At 42.2% G+C, this 19,339-nt stretch overlaps 3 protein-coding genes across 3 annotated transcripts; all 3 read left to right on the top strand.

Annotated features, from left to right (window-relative positions):
* Nucleotides 1–6,112: 6,112 nt before the first annotated feature.
* LOC311489952 (chemokine XC receptor 1-like) lies at nucleotides 6,113–8,200 on the top strand. The gene has a single exon (XM_084547267.1). It carries the CDS (start codon nucleotides 7,012–7,014, stop codon nucleotides 8,035–8,037), a length of 1,026 nt encoding a protein of 341 aa, XP_084403393.1. The 5' UTR covers nucleotides 6,113–7,011; the 3' UTR covers nucleotides 8,038–8,200.
* Nucleotides 8,201–15,089: 6,889 nt separating this feature from the next.
* Nucleotides 15,090–16,524, top strand: LOC311489588 (chemokine XC receptor 1-like). The gene has a single exon (XM_084546730.1). The coding sequence runs from the start codon at nucleotides 15,214–15,216 to the stop codon at nucleotides 16,276–16,278; it is 1,065 nt and encodes a 354-aa protein (XP_084402856.1). The 5' UTR covers nucleotides 15,090–15,213; the 3' UTR covers nucleotides 16,279–16,524.
* A 1,046-nt stretch (nucleotides 16,525–17,570) lies between these two features.
* LOC311489590 (chemokine XC receptor 1-like) lies at nucleotides 17,571–19,203 on the top strand. The gene has a single exon (XM_084546732.1). The coding sequence runs from the start codon at nucleotides 17,823–17,825 to the stop codon at nucleotides 18,738–18,740; it is 918 nt and encodes a 305-aa protein (XP_084402858.1). The 5' UTR covers nucleotides 17,571–17,822; the 3' UTR covers nucleotides 18,741–19,203.
* The last annotated feature ends 136 nt before the right edge of the window (nucleotides 19,204–19,339 follow it).

Raw genomic sequence — 19,339 nt, forward strand, 5'->3', positions numbered from 1 at the left:
AAAAAGAGGCGAGTCGGAGATGGACTTTTCTGACGTCAATTCAATTTTATTTATATAGCGTCAATAACGATACAAATCGTCTCAGGACGCTTTATGAAATCCGGCCTGAAACCCCCAGAGCAAGCCTGAAGGCGACGGTGGCAAGGAAAAACTCCCCTTTTAACAGGAAGAAACCTTGAGCAGAACCCGGCTCATATGGAGGGACCCATCTGCCTCAGGCTAGCCGGGTACAGACAGAAGAAAGTGGCTGTTACAGATGTAGCTCAATCGGGCATACCTTGGCAAGAAGCGGTGGATGCGGCTCCGATACGGAATGAGTGGCCGGAGTAGCGATCATCCGGAATCCCTGATCTGGCCAAAACCTAGCGAAAATGATGCTGAAACAGGAATTATGTAGCTACTTCACCTAATTCGGCGGTGAATAATGGATCAAGAGGGCATGCATAGAGGGCTAGTCGGGCATTCACATATTTTGCGTGAGTTCGAACGATCATACGAGGATGAGGAAGCTGTAAATTCGGAACATCGCAGGAACCTGAGAAAGCTAGGAGAAACATGACTTCAAGAGTAGAATCGAAAGTTAAAATAACAGAGGCTCTGACTCACTTTATTGCTCTGGATGACCAGCCACTGTCAGTTGTGGAAAATGTAGGATTTCGCCATCTTCTCAGCACACTCAAGCCGCGATATGAGATTCCCAGCCACCCCTACATCACAGACGTTACAGTGCCAAAACTTTTTGACGAGGTAAAAAAACACGTGCGCAACCTGGTGAATGAGGTTTCAGCCTTAAGTTTCACTACGGACATTTGGACAAGCAGTGTGTGCCCGATGTCACTGCTCAGTTTAACGGCGCAGTGGCTTGATGAGGAGTTTGTTCGTCATCAAGTCACACTACATGCAAAGTCGTTCCGGGGCTCGCACACCAACCAAACCATCGCAGAAATTTTAGTTTTATAGTCATTTTTATTAATTTTTTTTTTTTTTTTATCTAATTCATCATCATTTGTTGTAACAAGCAGAGAAGAAAATAAAACCTGTCTTCCAATTCATTGCATTTTTTTTGTGGTAGAAGTATCGGCATCGGTACTCGGTATCGGCAAGTACTCAGATCCAAGTATCGGTATCGTATCGGTTTCAAAAAAAGTGGTATCGTTGCATCCCTAGATGAGAATAACCTTTAACCATGCAAGCCCCCCAAAGAAGGGACGCGATGACGATGGGGTATAACTCGTGTGGGGCAGAGGAATGGGACAGTGAGGACGTTTCTGGTGGCCACTGAGAAGCTAACCATAGACTCCTGTAGTATCCTCCAAATCTGACAGAGGGCACTGCATCTGTGCAAAGCTGGATGTCATTGGGCTGGGAGATGAAGTCGTCATAAAAGAAAGAAATACTGTTCCGGAAAACAGGAAGTGATGCCACATTTTAAGTTCCATTTTGCAGGCTGCGTCGAGGGTGAAGGAATCGAGGAGGGAAGGAGCAGCAGAGGCCGGTGAACTGGGGCGCTAAAAGAAAGGCTGACGTTGGGGAACGATGCGGATGGCGAGATCAAGATGGCTGAGGAGGGAGAGAAGCTGCCGATTAGAACGTCTGGGAGATAGAAGGAAATGGCAAAGAAATACGGAAAAGTTTTTCTGGTTACAAGATGCTTGGAATTAAATAGAATTCAGAGTGATGCCAAAGAACTCTATAGAAATCTTGAATGGGGAAAAGGATGCATCGAAATTCGCGATAATCATAATAATTGCAGTGGTCATTGAACAATCGAATTGTAGCGCCGTGAATCGTAATCGTATTGTATCGTGAGGTGCCTTGGATGGCATGCCCCTAACGTGAGTGTGGTGAGACCAAGGGATGGGGTGATTGCAGGTTGGATAAAGGGTGAAGGAATCGAGGAGGGAAGAAGCTGAGCTGCAGAGGCCAGTGACGGGAGGTGCGAAAAGAATGGTTGGCGTTGGGCAGTGATACGGACGGCGTGATCGAGATGGCTGAGAGGCGATGGAAGCTACTGATTAGAACAGCTGGGAGCTAAAAGGAAATGGAAATTATTTATTTATTTATTTATTTTATTTTATATCTTACTGGTGGCAAAGATGTTAGGGATGAAACAGAGTTCAGAGTGATGCCAGAGAACTCTATAGAAATCCTGAATGGGGAAAAAGATGTATCGAAAATCGTGATGGTCGTGATGATCGTGATAATCGTTGAATAATCGAATTGGAGCACCCTGAGTCGTGAGCGAATCGAATCGTGAGATGCCTTAGATGGCACACCCCTAGCGTGAGTGTGGTGAGACCAAGGGATGGAGTGAGAATGAGGATATAATGGTAAGTCATCCAACAGATGTACTGCGAAAGGGAGCTTGTGGTTAATGAGGATCCGAAAGAGGGCTTCTGAAAAGGGGTGGGGGCTGCCCGAAGGTGAGGCAGACTGCGAAGTGTTGGGCCCATTTCTGTGCTACTCCTCCAGAAGTCAGGCCGTAAAGGCAAGACTTTAAAGGTGCTGGTGATATCGGGTTTGGCTAACTAGGCCCCGTGGTCAGCTAGGCAAATTAATGAAGGAGCAGTTTGGATGGGTTCTAAGGGGCTGAGTTGAGGGTGTCAATTTTTAAAAGTTGTTTTGAAGAACTGGTATAGTCATAAGTCAGGTTTGTCGGGGTTATGAGGACGACTGGGCCGGGAATGACCGAACCGCCCTGATCAAGTAAGGGTCTTCCTCTCCTGTCTACACCCTGGGGAATAGAGCCATGGTTGAAAGGTGGAGTTTTTGCTCTTGAAGGGTAAGAAGAGGATGGGTTGATGGGAGGAGGTGGAGTGGCTGGAGAAGTGTGAGAAAATGCGGATTGGGGTTGGATGTTTGGCGTTGGAGGAGGGAGAGGTGCGACGACGATGCATTCTGTGGCGGGGTGTGACGGAGCTCCGCACAGGGGGCGAGAGATGGCTGGGCGAGAAGCAACACACTACAGTACAGCTCCAGTATGCGCCCAGATTGAACTGCTGTAGTCTGCTCGCGGCCTGGGAAGCAAAAGGACATGGTAATGACGAAAGCCGGTGCCTGCGAATCTTAACACGAGGTCTAGAATAAGGATATATAATCGTCGAGTTCTGCACTGAGGTCTGGGAACAACGAACATGTAACGCCTCTAAAAAGGAGGAAAGGCTAGAGCGAATTTTGTAGGTGTAAGTTCTCTTGATTGTTTTTTTATTTTTTTCTGAAAAAGGAGTGGAGATGGGAGACGGATGTGTTAGAATTGGGCGAGTCGCTGGAACGGTGGTTGCCAAGGTTAAGTTGGTAACCGGCAGACTGATGGTTGGAAGAGAGGAACGTGCTGCTGGAGAAGGAATGGGAGGCGAACGAAACGTGGAGGGTTGTTGGGGGAGGGAAGTTGAGTTAGGGATGGGGAGGGAGGATAAGAGGGATAGGTGGGAAATCGATTCGATTGAAGAGAACGGTCTATGTGGCTAGCACTTACCAAGGTGAAGGTATTTGAAGTGGATGAGAATGAGGGAGCTTATTGAAACTGTGGGCACCATGTACAAAATGGCTGAAGGAAGGGAAGAGGAAAGAATGCTGGGATGGTGGGATGTATGGGTAAGGGATGAGATAAATTAAGAGAACACGTTCAACAAGTGGAGTGAAGGTGGAACTGATAGGACCTGGCTCTGGCTGGTTATGGCTGGTGAAACTAGGACCCAACCTGGTGCTGCGGCCTGCGTGATGACGTCAGCGTGCACAGACGTGATGACATGTCGGGGTCGAGCCGGAAGACCTGAGTCGAAGCGTGTTAGAATTAGAATTAAGAATTAGAATTAAGTGTCTGTCGGCCAAGTATACTTGTGTATACAAGGAATTTGGTCTCTGCAACCGTGAATTAGTGAACACACACAAAGCACACAGTGAGGTGAAGCACACACTAACCCGGAGCAGTGAGCTACCATGCTACATGCGGCGCTCGGGGAGCAGTGAGGGGTTAGGTGCCTTGCTCAAGGGCACTTCAGCCACTTTCTACCGGTCGGGGGTTCGAACCGGCAACCCTCCGGTCACAAGCCCAAAGCGCTAACCAGTAGGCCACGGCTGCCCCTTGGAAATGGTCCCCGGGTAGGGGACGTATCAGATATTAAACTGATAAGAACAGATACTACACTTGATCTTAGCCAAAAGGCCGAGAAGCGAGAAGTGTTGTTCGTCTGGTGGAGGAGATGGAGTTTCGGAGCAGTTCGAAGATTTGCCTTATCGCTGCGGTGGAATGGAATGCCCTTCTTTCTCGAGGCGTGCTGGAGGCGAGCGACTGTCCAGTCTGCGATGGTAGTCGGGTGTGGAGGAGTGCTGGCTGGAGGTGAACCGATAGAGGGGCGGCCGTTAAGGCGTCTCGTTGCCGGCTGGCTATGGCGGTTTCAGGGTGGACGTGGCTCAGGTGAGCGGCGCAGAGTACCGCGGCCTCTGTCTGGACGCGGTGGAGGAGGTGTAAAATGAAGGTCGTAGTCGCTGGATGGAGGATAATGTACGAGGTTTTGAGGATCTTGGATAACGGAGCGTAGTCAGGAGAGGTGGCTACTGGAGGTGAACGGATTGAAGTAGACAGAAGAAGGAGAATCAGGGATGATCGATGGGATGTCGAACGATTCACTGTCGGATGCGTCGAGGACCAACTCGCGGTTCATGGCGAAGGTAATCTAGATTTCCTAAATCGTGTCTGTGCTCTCGAACGCTCGTTTGAGAAGTGAGTCAAATGGGCGAGGAGAGGTTAGGTGCGTCTATATAGGCAGGTGCGGGTAATTGGGTGTTTGAGGCGTGGTCCTGTTCCTGAACATCAGTTATTTAACTTCATTAACAGCAGGGCTCAGTTTCTGCTGCAACATGCAGATACTAGATTCACAGAGAATTCATGGTGAGAGGAGTTCTGCTACACACAAGTGGAAGGGTGTACTTGATGTACAGAGAATAAGAAGCACTTGACTTTATTTCATGCACTTTTCATCTTGTAATTAAGTGTGATTGCATCCAAACATATTACTATGTTACTTCCAAACAAAGGTTCAAAAAAGGCAACTGGACTTGTAGAGTTTTAGAGAAGACGTTTCCCCACTCATCCGAGTAGCTTCTTCAGTTCTAGGGGACTGGTGGGAAGTCTGGGGTTTAAATAGGAACTCCTCCTGAAAAACCTGCTTGTTATGCTAATAACCAGAAACTGGTGCAACTAATTTCCAATACTATGTTACTGTTCTGTTACTTTGGCATGCATGCTGTATGAATTGCATTTAATTGACTATTATACAAGCCCTGCAATACACTGGCGACCTGTCCAGGGTGTACCCCGCCTCTCACCCGATGACAGCTGGGATAGGCTCCAGCACCCCCTGCAACCCCTCACAAGAACAAGCGGTTACAGAAGATGAATGAATGAATGAATGAATGACTACTGTACATTGTATCAGTTAATTCACTTTGATTAAGTTTTTTTAATAATCAAATTTTCACATTAGGGTTTTTGACCTTTTCTCACTTGTGTTTATTTTCACATTATACTATCATCAGTGTTATCTCCAGTGTTGGGAAAGTTCACTTTCTACGTGAACTAGTTCAAACCTCAGTTCACAAATTTTAAAATGAACTAGTTCATTTTATAGTTCATAATTCAAAATTTTGAACTAAGTTCACAGTTCCAAAAAATGAACTAGTTCAGTTCTTTTTTTCCATATATTGCTCAATTATTGCCATAGCCCATATAGAACCACAGACAAATGTTTTTTTTATTTTAATAAATTTCCATTTCAAATTCCATTTCAGTACAGTAAAAAGGAATACTGGAATCTGTCAAGTTGTCCAGCTGCGGCTGGGAGATGACAACGGACCCACTACTGTACGCTGTTACTGGAATTTGGGTCGAGGATGAGGATTTGTCCTGGCTGTCTTTTGTTTTTTTAGTTGCTTGCACATACCTTGAGAGGCTAGCCGTGTGCTTTAGTTCAATATGCCGTTTTAGATTTGCTGTGGATGTTACTGACGTGCGGATTTTCTTTCTGAAAGCCGGCGGGCACAGTTTGCACATAAATGTAAGATTGCTCCCATCATCCTCACCGACCACCTTGTCATAAAACTGACTTAAGTGATCATACTTTGTCGCCTCCATGCTGCTGTGGCTTCCAAGCTGCATTTTGTTTTGATGACGCATGCTGCGCTAGGCTATGACACTGGTTGCTGGTGTTGCCAGATTGGGTGTGTGTTTATTCCGCTACATATTAAGGCCTGTTTACGGTGTGTTTTAGCCGGGGTTTCGCCTGGAAGGCTCTATAGAAATCTGGCACCCTATAACTGAGAGAGCGTGCCGTTCACAGACACCAGAATGAACGAGTTCACAGTAACGTTCATCAGGCAGTAATACAGTACGTTCAGTTCACGTTCGCCCAAAATATGAACGAGTTCATGAACTATCGTTCAATGAACGCGTTCAGGCACAACACTGGTTATCTAATAATTTTACAATCAAATAAAAGTTTCAGATGATTTCACTTCTGTCTTGTTTCAGTTAGTGCAGCCTACAACACTGTGCCTATGATGCTCTGCTTGAATTATTGAAGCGATCTTTGTGTAAAACTGTTTTTGTTTTGTCTTTAAAACCTAAAGACATACCAGTTATATTTATTGAAAGATAACTTTGTCTAGTCATTCTTGTTTTCATCACAAAACGTTGGCAGTTAATGGTTTTTGTTATAATCAATGACACATCATCTTTTTATTACTGCGAGAAAGGAAAAAAAAGAGGAACTGTTGGCCTCTTATGTCTCAGACTTTCCTGCACTGAGCAGTTTGCACAACTCTTGCATGCAGATGATGTGGTAAGTAGCTCGGTGCTTCTTGTCGTGGCTCTCCACATTTTGTCCTTGATTACAATCCTGAAAACAGCTTAGCTTTTCTAAATCACAAATCGTCAGTGACAGGTTTTAGAAATCTGTTTAATTTCACTGCAACTGTTTTAGTTTTGTGCTCATATTTCACAGAGAATCTACAATGAACTCCACACTGACCGATGAAGGAGGGAATGACGCAGATCACGGTGAATATATCTGTGAATCTTTTGACTTTTCAACTATCAACGGTGCCTTCTTCATCTTCATCTTCATCATCAGTGTGATTGCCAACTCCCTCCTCTTGTGCGTCGTTGTTGCCTACGAGAGCCTGAAAAATGTCACAAACATATTCATCCTGAACCTGGCTTGCTCGGATTTGGTCTTCACCATCACGCTTCCGTTCTGGGGCGTCTATCAACTTCACCACTGGATCTTCGGGGACTTTTCGTGCAAATTTATAACCGCAGCATACTTTGTCAGCTTGTACAGCAACGTCATTCTCCTGACTGCCATGACTGTGGATCGTTTTGTGACAGTGGTGCTGCACAACTGCCCGGGCAACCAGGTGACCAGGAAGAGGTGTTTAATAGGTGCCTGTGTAGGTGCTTGGGTCATCAGCATTGTTGCATCCCTGAGTGATGCTATCTCTATACAGAGGGAGGAATGGCTCGGTGAATACACATGTGAGATTTCTTCTGATGGTTCTGATGTTGATGTGGGATATTATCTCCAAGCGTCACTGCTTTTCTTCCTCCCATTTGCCATCATTATCGTCTCCTATTCTGGTATCCTCAAGACAGTTGTGCAGGCTTCAAACAGAAAAAAACACAGGACAGTAGTCATGGTGTTGTGTATCGTTGCAGCCTTCTTCATCTGCTGGGGACCATACAGCTTTCTGCTTTTCATCATGAGGCTCTATAAACCCGAAGCCTGTGAGGCACAGAAGCAGTTGCACGTCGCCTATGAAATCTGTCGCATATTGGCCTTCTCTCACTGTTTTATGAACCCTTTGCTGTACATGCTCTCACAAAAGATGCGACGACACTTGTTGCATCTTTTGCATCTTGATAGTATGTGGGGGAAGCCCTCGGAAAGAAGCACCAGGCAAAGCACGTACGCAGTTTATACAGCACAAACCTCTGCTGTCACGTTTGCACAGCAATCCAATAGAGGACCGCTGATATGAAATGTTGGTCATAGGTCTGACTGTAGGTTTGTTTTTGTTTTTTTGTTTCTTTTCTGCGAGTCAAGTAAAAGCTGCATAAAAGTGTGTTAAAAGTGATGTTGACATGTACGATAATGAATGCTTTTCGAATGCTTGCTGTAACTGTAAAAAATAATATTGACTTCAAGCCAGTAATATCTGTTTTCACTTCTCTCTTTCAATGAAAACTTGTGTCGCTTTATAATAGGCTGGATTTTAAATTTAACTGTGGCAGCACTTTTCTATGCTCCAAAAGGGAGTGAAATTTGTGTCAAGTAGACCACATAAGACAGAAGTGACACTGAGTGCAAGTTCGAGGTAAGGTCACATATTTATTTTAATTTTTATTTCTAAATCATGTCACAACATATGTATTCATATATTTTGAATTTGAGAATTTGGACAAAAAATAAAGAAAACTGCTCAGAATTCAAAACCATGTAGTGACACTTGAAAGTACTGATTGAAATTCTGTCAATAGGAGTTGCAAAATACAAAATATAAGTCTGAAACTGTTGCGTGCAGGCTAACTTGATATGTCTGAAACAAAATACTTACCGTGTCAGTGACTGTCATTAATGTTTAATTCTGGCTTGAGGTTTAAGGCATTATCCATTGACTTTTATTCCAGATACTTATATAGACCTCAACAAGTACAGAATGGACTTAAGCGGTAACTATTACGACATGACCCTGGATAATGTCTTGCTGGATGGACTTGAATTGGAGCATTCACCATTCAGTCTTTATGCTGGTGTGGCCTCAATCATCATCTTCTGCATCAGCATGGCTGGAAACAGCTTCCTGCTGTGGGTCCTTCTGAGGGAACGAGCTTGGAGGACCACATCTGATAGCTTACTTCTCCAACTCACAGCTTCCAACCTTTGCATGACCGTGCCTCTTCCCTTTATGGCCTGTAATCAACTCCATGGCTGGATCTTTGGGGAGTGGGCCTGTGGAGTCATGCAAGGATCTATTTTTCTGGGCCATGAACAGCTTTCCGTCGATTCTCACTGCCATGACATTGCATCGCTATGTAACTCTAGTCCATGCTTCACGTCTGCCTGCACAGTGCACAGGTAAAACTGTGGTTTACGTTGTGATGTGGCTTGTGTGTGCTGCTGCAAGCACCAACATATGTGTGAATAGCAGGGTCATGGACATTCCTGATACGGAAGTACAGGCATGTGTAATTGAGACAAACTCAGTGACTAAATATCTCGTTGTCCTCTACACTGAGATTAGCCTTTTCTTTCTCATTCCTTTTCTTATCATTACATTATGCCATGTTCACATGTGGATAACTGTCACACAGCGGAGGATAAACAGACTTCACCAGCCTTCGAGAGTGATATTAGGAATAACTGTTGGCTTTTTTGTCTGTGTGGCTCCGTACTACATCACAGAGTTTATTGTGTCCCTGATGCACATGGGTTTTCTTGAATACAGTGAATGGATTCACTATATCACTTATGCCCTGGTCGACATTCACTGCTGCCTGAACCCTCTGTTCCATATATTTGGAGCACAAAGGTTTAGAAGGCATCTCCACATCTCATGTAACACGTCATCACAAAGAAGAGATGAAGTGGGTGACAATTTAATTTCAGTCTCTTTAACCCATGTACATACTGTCTAACAACCAACCATTGCTTCTGTCTAAATGCTCTGAGAATGAGGAAATACTGATGAACATATTTTATGATTAGATGTAATCTGAGTCAAGCTTTCTGGTCTCAGAGGGTAACTGTGCCAGTCTACCACTTGAAATTGTTTATAAAAGACAAAAGATAACTATTACTGTCCTTTCTAGCCAACATCATGATTTTACAAAATTCACAGGAAGCCGCAAAGCTGACACGGAAATTTTGCTTTGTAGAAAAGAGGAAGGATAATTTCACTAAATTGTTGTTTCAAATGACTGGAAAGAGACACATAGCTACAAATTAATTAAAACAAATGTATATTCTCAGTTGTAGTTCTCAAAGAAATCATCATATGATATTCTTACAGTATGATTCTTTTTTAACTGTGTTGAACAAATCAATCCAAAAATAAATAAAGAAAGAATGAATACAAGTACTGTCAATGATAATTTCTTCATGTCATTTATTTGCAAAAGAGAAGGGAATCCTAATTATGAAGCTTTGTGATTTCTAGTTGTTTTGTTTTATAATTTTAATCATGTGCATTGATGTCAGTGCTATAATTGTTGATGTTTAACGGAACAATGTGGAAGCGTACTCGTAAGTCTGACTATCTCTGATGTCAATCAAACTGTATTTTAAAGACATAATCTGTAATCCAGCTCCAAATAAAATGGCACCAAATCATAAAATGATGAGAGAGAGAGCTCCTTTAATGCACATACACTAATTAACATTAGCTGAAGTGTGTTAATTAATCATGGTATGATTCAATTACATGTGCAGGTAAAACAAGCCTGTGTTTACATACAAACTGCACCTTTTTCATATTTATGTGGGTATACATAACAGACAGAGAAGATGTTACGCCTTTTATTTATGTCCTCTTCTGTTTAGTTTCTGTCTTTATCGGTGCATTTAAGTATAGTTGAAGGGATTGCTGAAGAACGTTTGGAATTCAACTAAAGTTATTAACAGAGTAAAACATGAAAACAAAAACTACAATGAAAAAAAAACAAACAAACAGATCTTTCGCCTGAGGTTCACACACTAACCAGCTAGCCTCAGCCGTTGCAGCCAGTATCCTGGTGCAATACCACTTTATACCAGAGGGTGGGATAGTGAGTCATTGTAGACATGAGAGTGTTTTTTGTTTTATTTGTTATTTGGAAAGGTTATCAATGAATGAAACTTTTGGTAAGTGACCTTTGACGATCAGGATGGATGGAAGATCAAACCAGCTGATTTTAACCTTGCATGGACCAGTGCCCTCTCTGCCACAACATCCCCTCAACTGGCCACCGGCTTCAGGCAACACTGAGGCTTGAAGGCCTGGTTTCCTCAGCAAGTAGATGCTACAGAGCTTATCCAGAGATCATTACGCAGGCTGGTTGTTGGATGATTTCTATTCAGACCTACACTGGTGTAAATACTCTCTTTTTCAAACACAGACATGTGTACACCATAGCATTGCACATCATGATGCAATCTGCTCCAGTTATTCAAAATTCCAGGTTCAAAGAGTTTATTGTCATGTGCAAAGTATAGAAACACGTTTCCCCGTACAATTAAATTCTCCTTTTCGTGAGAGAAGAAAAGACGCTTCAAAACACCATTTCCAGCGAAACTACGGGTGTACGAGGGAGAGATCTGCGTTTACAACACGGCTGAAGAAGCGACTACGGACATGGTGAGGAGAGGGTTTCAAGTGAAGGTGGTGAAACCTACGCAGAGCGGCCTGGAGAAGATCAAGAGCCGAGCCTTGCAGGTGAGTCGGGCAAGAAGAACCAAACACCCAGAGTGATAGATCCAGGATTTACACAAGTTTCTGCACAACAGAAATCTCGAGATACAAGATGATGGAGACTTTGTGGGGAAAATAAGGCCAACCATTTTCATATCTTTTGGGGATGTCCTTGTATTATACTTTATTGGCAAGAGGTAAAGAAGAGCAACTTCCATTTACATTTGAAGCTTTATATTTGGGAAAAGAGAACCAGGAGCTTACTAGGTCAGGAGAAAAATACACATTTCGAATAATGCTGGTGGCAGCTAAAAATGCCATCACCAGGAAATGGCTAAAAACAGAGGTGCCAAAAATGGAGGATTGGGTCGAGGCAATGCTAGATATTTATAGAATCGAGAAGCTGACTTTCTCGGCTAGACTGAAAACAGATACTTTTAACAATCACTGGGAAAATTGGGGTTGTTTTTGTATCTCCATTGAGAGCGGACTTTGTGCAGTAAAGGCACTGTGTATCATGGATTACTGATCCCCTTGGTTCATGCTACAGACTTGTTCATTGTTCATATGTTTATTTGACGTGTTTATCCTCCAAGAGAAGAAAAGGGGCCCCTGCAAAAGAGGTGTGAAAATAAGGACTCACACTTACTCTACCGTAACTTTACTTGAGAATTTATATCTAGGTATAAAATGTTGGGAATAAAAAAAAACGTAAAAGCAGAATTTAAAGTAGATACGTATACTACAAAATATAAAATAAGCAGTGCAAATACGTGTATGTGCAATTGAAAATGTAAACAGGGCTATCTCGGGGCTATCCACAAATCAAGCTGAAACGAGGATAACTGGACTTGCAGAGTTTCTTGAAGATGTTTCACCGTCTCATCCAAGCAGCTTCTTCAGTTCGAAAAGACTGGTGGTGGCCTGGTTTCAGCTTGTTTTATTTATTTATTTATTTTTTTGGATATACCATGACCTTGTTGACTGAAAATCTTCACAGACATGCCTCAGGGCTGTTACTGAGGAACAACAGCGACCCCTTTTAGAGAAACTTATTTTTACACTTTTTTTTTTTTTTTTTTTTTACAAATTGCTCCTTTAACGAGGAAACGTTCCTGCATGCACACACTGTAACTGTGAATCAGACACATATTTTTTCACACATAGACCCCATCTATTTGTGTCTATGTGGCACAGAACAAGCTATCATCTAATAATACATACTGCACATTAATGATCAAATAAATAAATAAACAAATGACAAAACCAGCTAGCATGTCTAACCCAAGTTGTGTTTCTTTAAAATTAGGGCCTGCTGTCTTATTTCAGTAATTAAAATATTAAAATAGCGGTGCCCCCTTTTTTCTGTGGTCCAGATCTTTAAACTTTATTAAATGCAACGTGCTCCTCCAAAGCCCCTGTCAGTGTACTTGAGCATGGTTGAGCAGCGAGGCCCTGATGGCTCCAAGTCTGGTCAAGACTCAGAGTTGAGCAGACGTATGGCATGAGGATAGAAACTCTTCTTCAGCCTCTCAGTCTTTGTCCTCGAACAGCGGAAACGCCGGCCTGACGGCAGTAAGGAGAGAAGAAAGTGTCCGAGGTGACTGGGCTGTTCCAGGATCTTCTCGGCCCTTAACCTGCAATGTTTAGTATAAATGTCCTGCAGGTTGGGGAGGGACGGGACCTGAACGGACCACCCTTTTGAGATCCTCAAAGTAACTGCCTGGTGCTGTTTCCCATCCAGGTGGTGATGCTCCCACACAAGATGCTCTCTATGGTGCAGGTGTAAAAGATCCTGAGCACCTTGAGAGGGAGCTTAAAGTCTCTGAGGTGTCTGAGGAGGTAGAGATGCTGTCTGGCCTCCTTCACAATGGTGTTCAGGTTATGAGTCCATTGTCTTCATTTTTTAGGTATAACAGAACAATTTGGATATTAAAAAACAAAAAAAACAAAACATTAACAGTGCCGAAGGAATGGGTGGAAGGCCTGCAGAGAGCTTAGCTCACAGGGGTCCTGTGACAGGGGCTTTGCAGGCCAGTATTCAGCCAATCAGGCTCCTTGACGTCAGAGAATTGCAGGAGAGAGCAGCCACCAAAAACATAACTAATGGTGCAGAAAAAACATCACTGGAGCTGTGTATCAAGAGGTGTGGTCCACATTTACTCGGACACTAGATGCGGGCTGATCCCTCCTGGCTGACTCGCCAGATGACGGCGTCTGATGATCAAAGACTTGAAACAATGACACTCCTATGACTCTTGATTCATTAGTGAAGATGTCCAAGATGCAAAAAAAAAAAAACAAACAATAAAATAAAACAGATCTTAGACATTTCTTCAGGAGGTCTGAAACATTTTTTTCAGTATGCTGTTGTTTGTCTGTCCTGAGTATTTGTTTCCTTAACGCTGCCATTAACGCAGTGTTGCTGTATTTATATATATATATAATATAGAAAATATAGGTCAAAGAAAGTGGCACTGAGGATAATTTGTGGTAATAAAAAAATGCATATTATTGTAATAATAGACACATTAGTTTTTAGTGTTCCTTGTAAACCTTTGAAGATATGAAGAGTTTATAAAATTGTTTCTTGTTTTTCTTTCACAGTGTAATTAAAATGTATTTGATCGGGCATCTATGGACATGCATATTAGACTCCCACTTAACTTTGGGCATTTTTCACAATTGTTTGACAATTTATAGTTTGAAAGATTGACTAATTACTCTGATTAATGCTCCGATTAATCACTAATAAAAATACTTCATCTCTGAGCAAAAAACAAAAGATCTTGTCAATTTGTTTTTGTAATTCTGGTATAACATATCGTATAACATATAACCCAAAGTGTATGCACGCAGACAGAAGCATGAACAGTCAGAACAGGCAACATATATTCAGAACTGAAACCCCTTTGCCCTACTAGCGTCATAGATGTGGATGATCTGGACACGTTTCTATTCCCTGTTTGGCAGGTACTTAAAGTTCAAATCCTGGTTCACAGAGACACTTTTTTGAAGACATTTGTTGGTGCACAACGCTTCTGCAGGTACAGTACATTTCCATATTTTTCAGTTATTAGATAAAGACAGGGTCAATGGTAATTGTACACTGCCTGGCCAAAAAAAAAGTTGGATTCCTGGATTTCACTAAGCAAATGGGTACGAGCCTCCTATTGGATAATTACTGCACGGGTCATTATCTTTCAGCTGGCAACAAGTTATTTAACTCCAACTGATGCAATGAGTAGCTTCTCATTTCTTAAATCACCATGTCTAAAGACACATCCTGTGGTCGTGGAAAAGATGTTAGTCTGTTTGAGAAGGGTCAAATCATTGGCATGCATCAAGCAGAGAAAACATCTAAGGAGATTGTAGAAACTACTAAAATTGGGTTAAGAACTGTCCAACGCATTATTAAAAACTGGAAGGATAGTGGGGACCATCGCATCAGGGAAAGAAGAGAGGCAGATGAAGTGATGCACACATCATGCCTAGTGTCTACTGTACAAGCCTGTGGGGGCAGTGCTATGATCTGGGGTTGCTGCAGTTGCTCGGGTCTAGGTTCAGCAACATTATGTGCCCAAAGAATGAGGTCAGCTGACTACCTGAATATACTGAATGACCAGGTTATTCCATCAATGGATTAAATCCAATGAAGTTTTGTAAATACTGTACCTGTTCAATTAATTAAGACTGTAATTTCATCTGTTTGATTTACATCCAGCAGAGCTGTTTTTATTTACCTGTCCTCGTCTTGCTTTTAGGAAAATGGATTCATCTGAAAACATAAATTCTACAAGCAGCAGCTATGAAACAACCCTTAATTATGATTACGAGGATGAAATGTGTGACAAAACGAGCATCATAAAGTTTGGGCAGATCTTCACTCCAGTGTTTTTCTCCATTGTGGTGGTCCTCAGTCTGTTCGGAAACGTCCTGGTCCTTGTGATCCTGGTCAAGTATGAGAATCTCAGATCCCTCACCAACACTTTCATCTTGAACCTTGCCCTATCGGATCTCCTCTTCACCACAGGTCTGCCCTTCTGGGCCCACTACCACATGTATGGATGGACTTTAGGGGAGTCCGCATGCAAAGTAGTGAACTTCATTTTCTACATTGGCTTCTACAGCAGTGGTATCCTCCTCATCTTGATGACAGCACACCGCTATGTAGCTGTCATGAACCGTTTGTCTGACATTGTGACCACCACAGGCTTCTACTCTGTCGTAACATCCGTGGTTATTTGGGTAGTGAGTATCATTATTGCCAGTCCAGCCTTTATTGGCACCGAAGTCAAAGAATCAAATCAATGCGTGTTTCAGGATTCAAACTGGAACTTATGGGCAATCTACAAGCAGAATGTCCTGTTCTTGCTAAGTTCAGTGGTGTTCATATTTTGCTATTCTCAGATCATGTGCAGGTTGATGCGTCCCACTGCCCAAAGAAGACGACACAAAACTTTGAAGCTCATTTTCATTCTTATGATTGTTTTCTTTCTTGAGTGGGTGCCTTACAATGTAGTAATATTTCTACAGTCATTGTATTATTTTCCCCAATATATTCAAAGGTACAGCATATCTGAAAATTGTGAAGCACACAAAAGGCTGGATTACGCCTTTGCCTTTAGCCGACTCCTTGCCTTTTCACACTGCTGCCTCAACCCTGTGTTTTACGTGTTCGTGGGGGTTAAATTCAAAAACCATCTGAAGAAAATGTTGAAGACCTTGGGCCGCAACAACAGAAGCAGCTGCAGCAGCAACAGCAGCAACAACAGTCGACCAAACCGATTCACAATCATATCAGTAACAAGCGCTGAGGAGTTTTCGATGTAGTGGAAAAAAAATAGGGAAATTAGGAAACTTTTCACGTCACAAGTAATTTAGCGTAAGATATTGTCCAAATTGCGAAACTTGTGATAGTTTCCATTTGGTGAACAGAGATACAGATACAACTGTTACAACAAATCAAGAAATAGCTCATTAAGTCTGTTTACCTGAAGTTAGCACTAGGGCTAACTACTTTTGAAAGGCTGAACACTCCTGAGTTGGACTAAAAGGTGGTTGTTGTTTTTTTTAGATTAATATTTATTTATTATTTTTTTGTCTTTATTTCAATAATGTTAGATCTGAAATGACTGTACATTATATTCACTCAAACAGCACACGCTCAAACTAAAATTAAAATACTATTGTAAATCAGGCAGCTTACGCTATTGCGCTTGCGACTGCAGAACAAGATGCTAAACAAAGTATGTTAACCATTAGCATATTAGCTTCGTGTAAGGATTCGCTTTAGTCATATAACCACAGCTAACAGCAGGGCTCAGTTTCTGCTGCAGCATGCAGATATTAGATTCACAGAGAATTCATGGTGGAAGAAGTTCTGCTACACACAAGTGGAAGGGTGTACTTGATGTACAGAGAATAAGAAGCACTTGGCTTTATTTCATCCACTTTCCATCTTGTAATTAAGTGTGATTAAATCCAAACAGACCACGATGTTACTGTTCTGTTACTTTGGCATGCATGCTGTATGAATTGCATTTAATTGACTACTGTACAAGCCCTGCAATAGACTGGCGACCTGTCCAGGGTGTACCCCGCCTCTCACCCGATGACAGCTGGGATAGGCTCCAGCACCCCCTGCGACCCTTCACAGGAACAAGCGGTTACAGAAGATGAATAAATGAATGAATGAATGACTACTGTACATTGTATCAGTTAATTCACTTTTGATTAAATGTGAAAATTTGATTAAGATCAAATTTTCACATTAGGGTTTTTGACCTTTTCTCACTTGTGTTCATTTTCACATTATACAATCATCAGTGTTATCTCATGCTTTACAATCAAATAAAAGTTTCAGATGATTTCACTTCTGTCTTTGTTTTAATTAGAGCAGCTTACAACACTGTGCCTATGATGCTGTGCTTGAATTATTGAAGCGTTCTTTGTGTTAAACTGTTTTTATTTTGTCATTAAAACCTAAAGACATACCAGTTATATTTATTGAAAGATAACTTTGTCTTCTTGTTTTCATCACAAAAAGTTGGCAGTTAATGGTTTTTGTTATAGTCAATGACACATCATCTTTGGATTTCTGCGAAACAAAAAAAAAAAAGAAAAAAAAAAAAAGGGAACTGTTAGTCCTGTTGTCTCAGACTTTCCTGCACTGAGCAGGAAACTCTTGCATGCAGATGATGTGGTAAGTAGCTCGGTGCTTCTTGTTGTGGCTCTCCACATTTTGTCCTCGATTACAATCCTGAACACAGCTTAGCTTTTCTAAATCACAAATCATCAGTGACAGGTTTTAGAAATCTGTTTAATTTCACTGCGACTGTTTTAGTTTTGTGCTCATATTTCACAGAGAATCTACAATGAACTCCACACTGACCGATGAAGGAGGGAATGGCGCAGATCACGGTGAATATATCTGTGAATTTTTTGACTTTTCAACTATCAACGGTGCCTTCTTCATCTTCATCTTCATCATCAGCGTGATTGCCAACTCCCTCCTCTTGTGCGTCATTGTTGCCTACGAGAGCCTGAAAAATGTCACAAACATATTCGTCCTGAACCTGGCTTGCTCGGATTTGGTCTTCACCATCACTCTTCCGTTCTGGGGCGTCTATCAACTTCACCACTGGATCTTCGGGGACTTTTTGTGCAAATTCATGACCGCAGCCTACTTTGTCGGCTTGTACAGCAGCGTCATTCTCCTGACTGCCATGACTGTGGATCGTTTTGTGACAGTGGTGCTGCACAACTGCCCGGGCAACCAGGTGACCAGGAAGAGGTGTTTAATAGGTGCCTGTGTAGGTGCTTGGGTCATCAGCATTGTTGCATCCCTGAGTGATGCTACCTCTATACAGAGGGAGGAATGGCTCGGTAAATACACATGTGAGATTTCTTCTGATGGTTCTGATGTTGATGTGGGATATTATCTCCAAGCGTCACTGCTTTTCTTCCTCCCATTTGCCATCATTATCGTCTGCTTTTCTGGCATCCTCAAGACAGTTGTGCAGGCTTCAAACAGAAAAAAGCACAGGACAGTAGTCGTGGTGTTGTGTATCGTTGCAGCCTTCTTCATCTGCTGGGGACCTTACAGCTTTTTGCTTTTCATCATGAGGCTCTATGAACCCGAAGCCTGTGAGGCACAGAAGCAGTTGGACGTCGCCTATCAAATCTGTCGCATATTGGCCTTCTCTCACGGTTTTATGAACCCTTTGCTGTACATGATCTCACAAAAGATGCGAAGACACTTGTTGCATCTTTTGCACCTTGAAAGTATGTAGGGGAAGCCCTCGGAAAAAAGCACCAGGCACAAACCTCTGCTGTCACGATTGCACAGCAATCCAGTGTAGGACTGCTGATATGAAATGTTGGTCATAGGTCTGACTGTAGGTTTGTTTTTGTTTCTTTTCTGCGAGTCGAGTAAAAGCTGCACAAAAGTGTGTTAAAAGTGATGTTGACATGTACAGTAATAAATGCTTTTTGAATGCTTGCTGTAACTGTAATAAATAATATTTACTTCAAGCCAGTAATGTCTGTTTTCACTTCTCTTTTCAATGAAAACTTGTGTCGCGTTATAATAGGCTGGATTTTAAATTTAGCTGTGGCAGCACTTTTCTGTGCTCCAAAAAGGAGTGAAATTTGTGTCACGCAGACGACATAAGACAGAAGTGACACTGAGTGCAAGTTCGAGGTGAGGTCACATATTTATTTTCATTTTTATTTCTAAATCATGTCACAACATATGTATTCATATATTTTGAATTTGAGAATTTGGACTGAAAATGAAGAAAACTGCTCAGAATTCAAAACCATGTAGTGACACTTGAAAGTACTGATTGAAATTCTGTCAATAGGAGTTGCAAAATACAAAATATAAGTC

This window comes from Chelon labrosus (assembly GCF_963514085.1).
Source record: "Chelon labrosus genome assembly, chromosome: 6".
NCBI classification, from domain to species: Eukaryota; Metazoa; Chordata; class Actinopteri; order Mugiliformes; family Mugilidae; genus Chelon; species Chelon labrosus.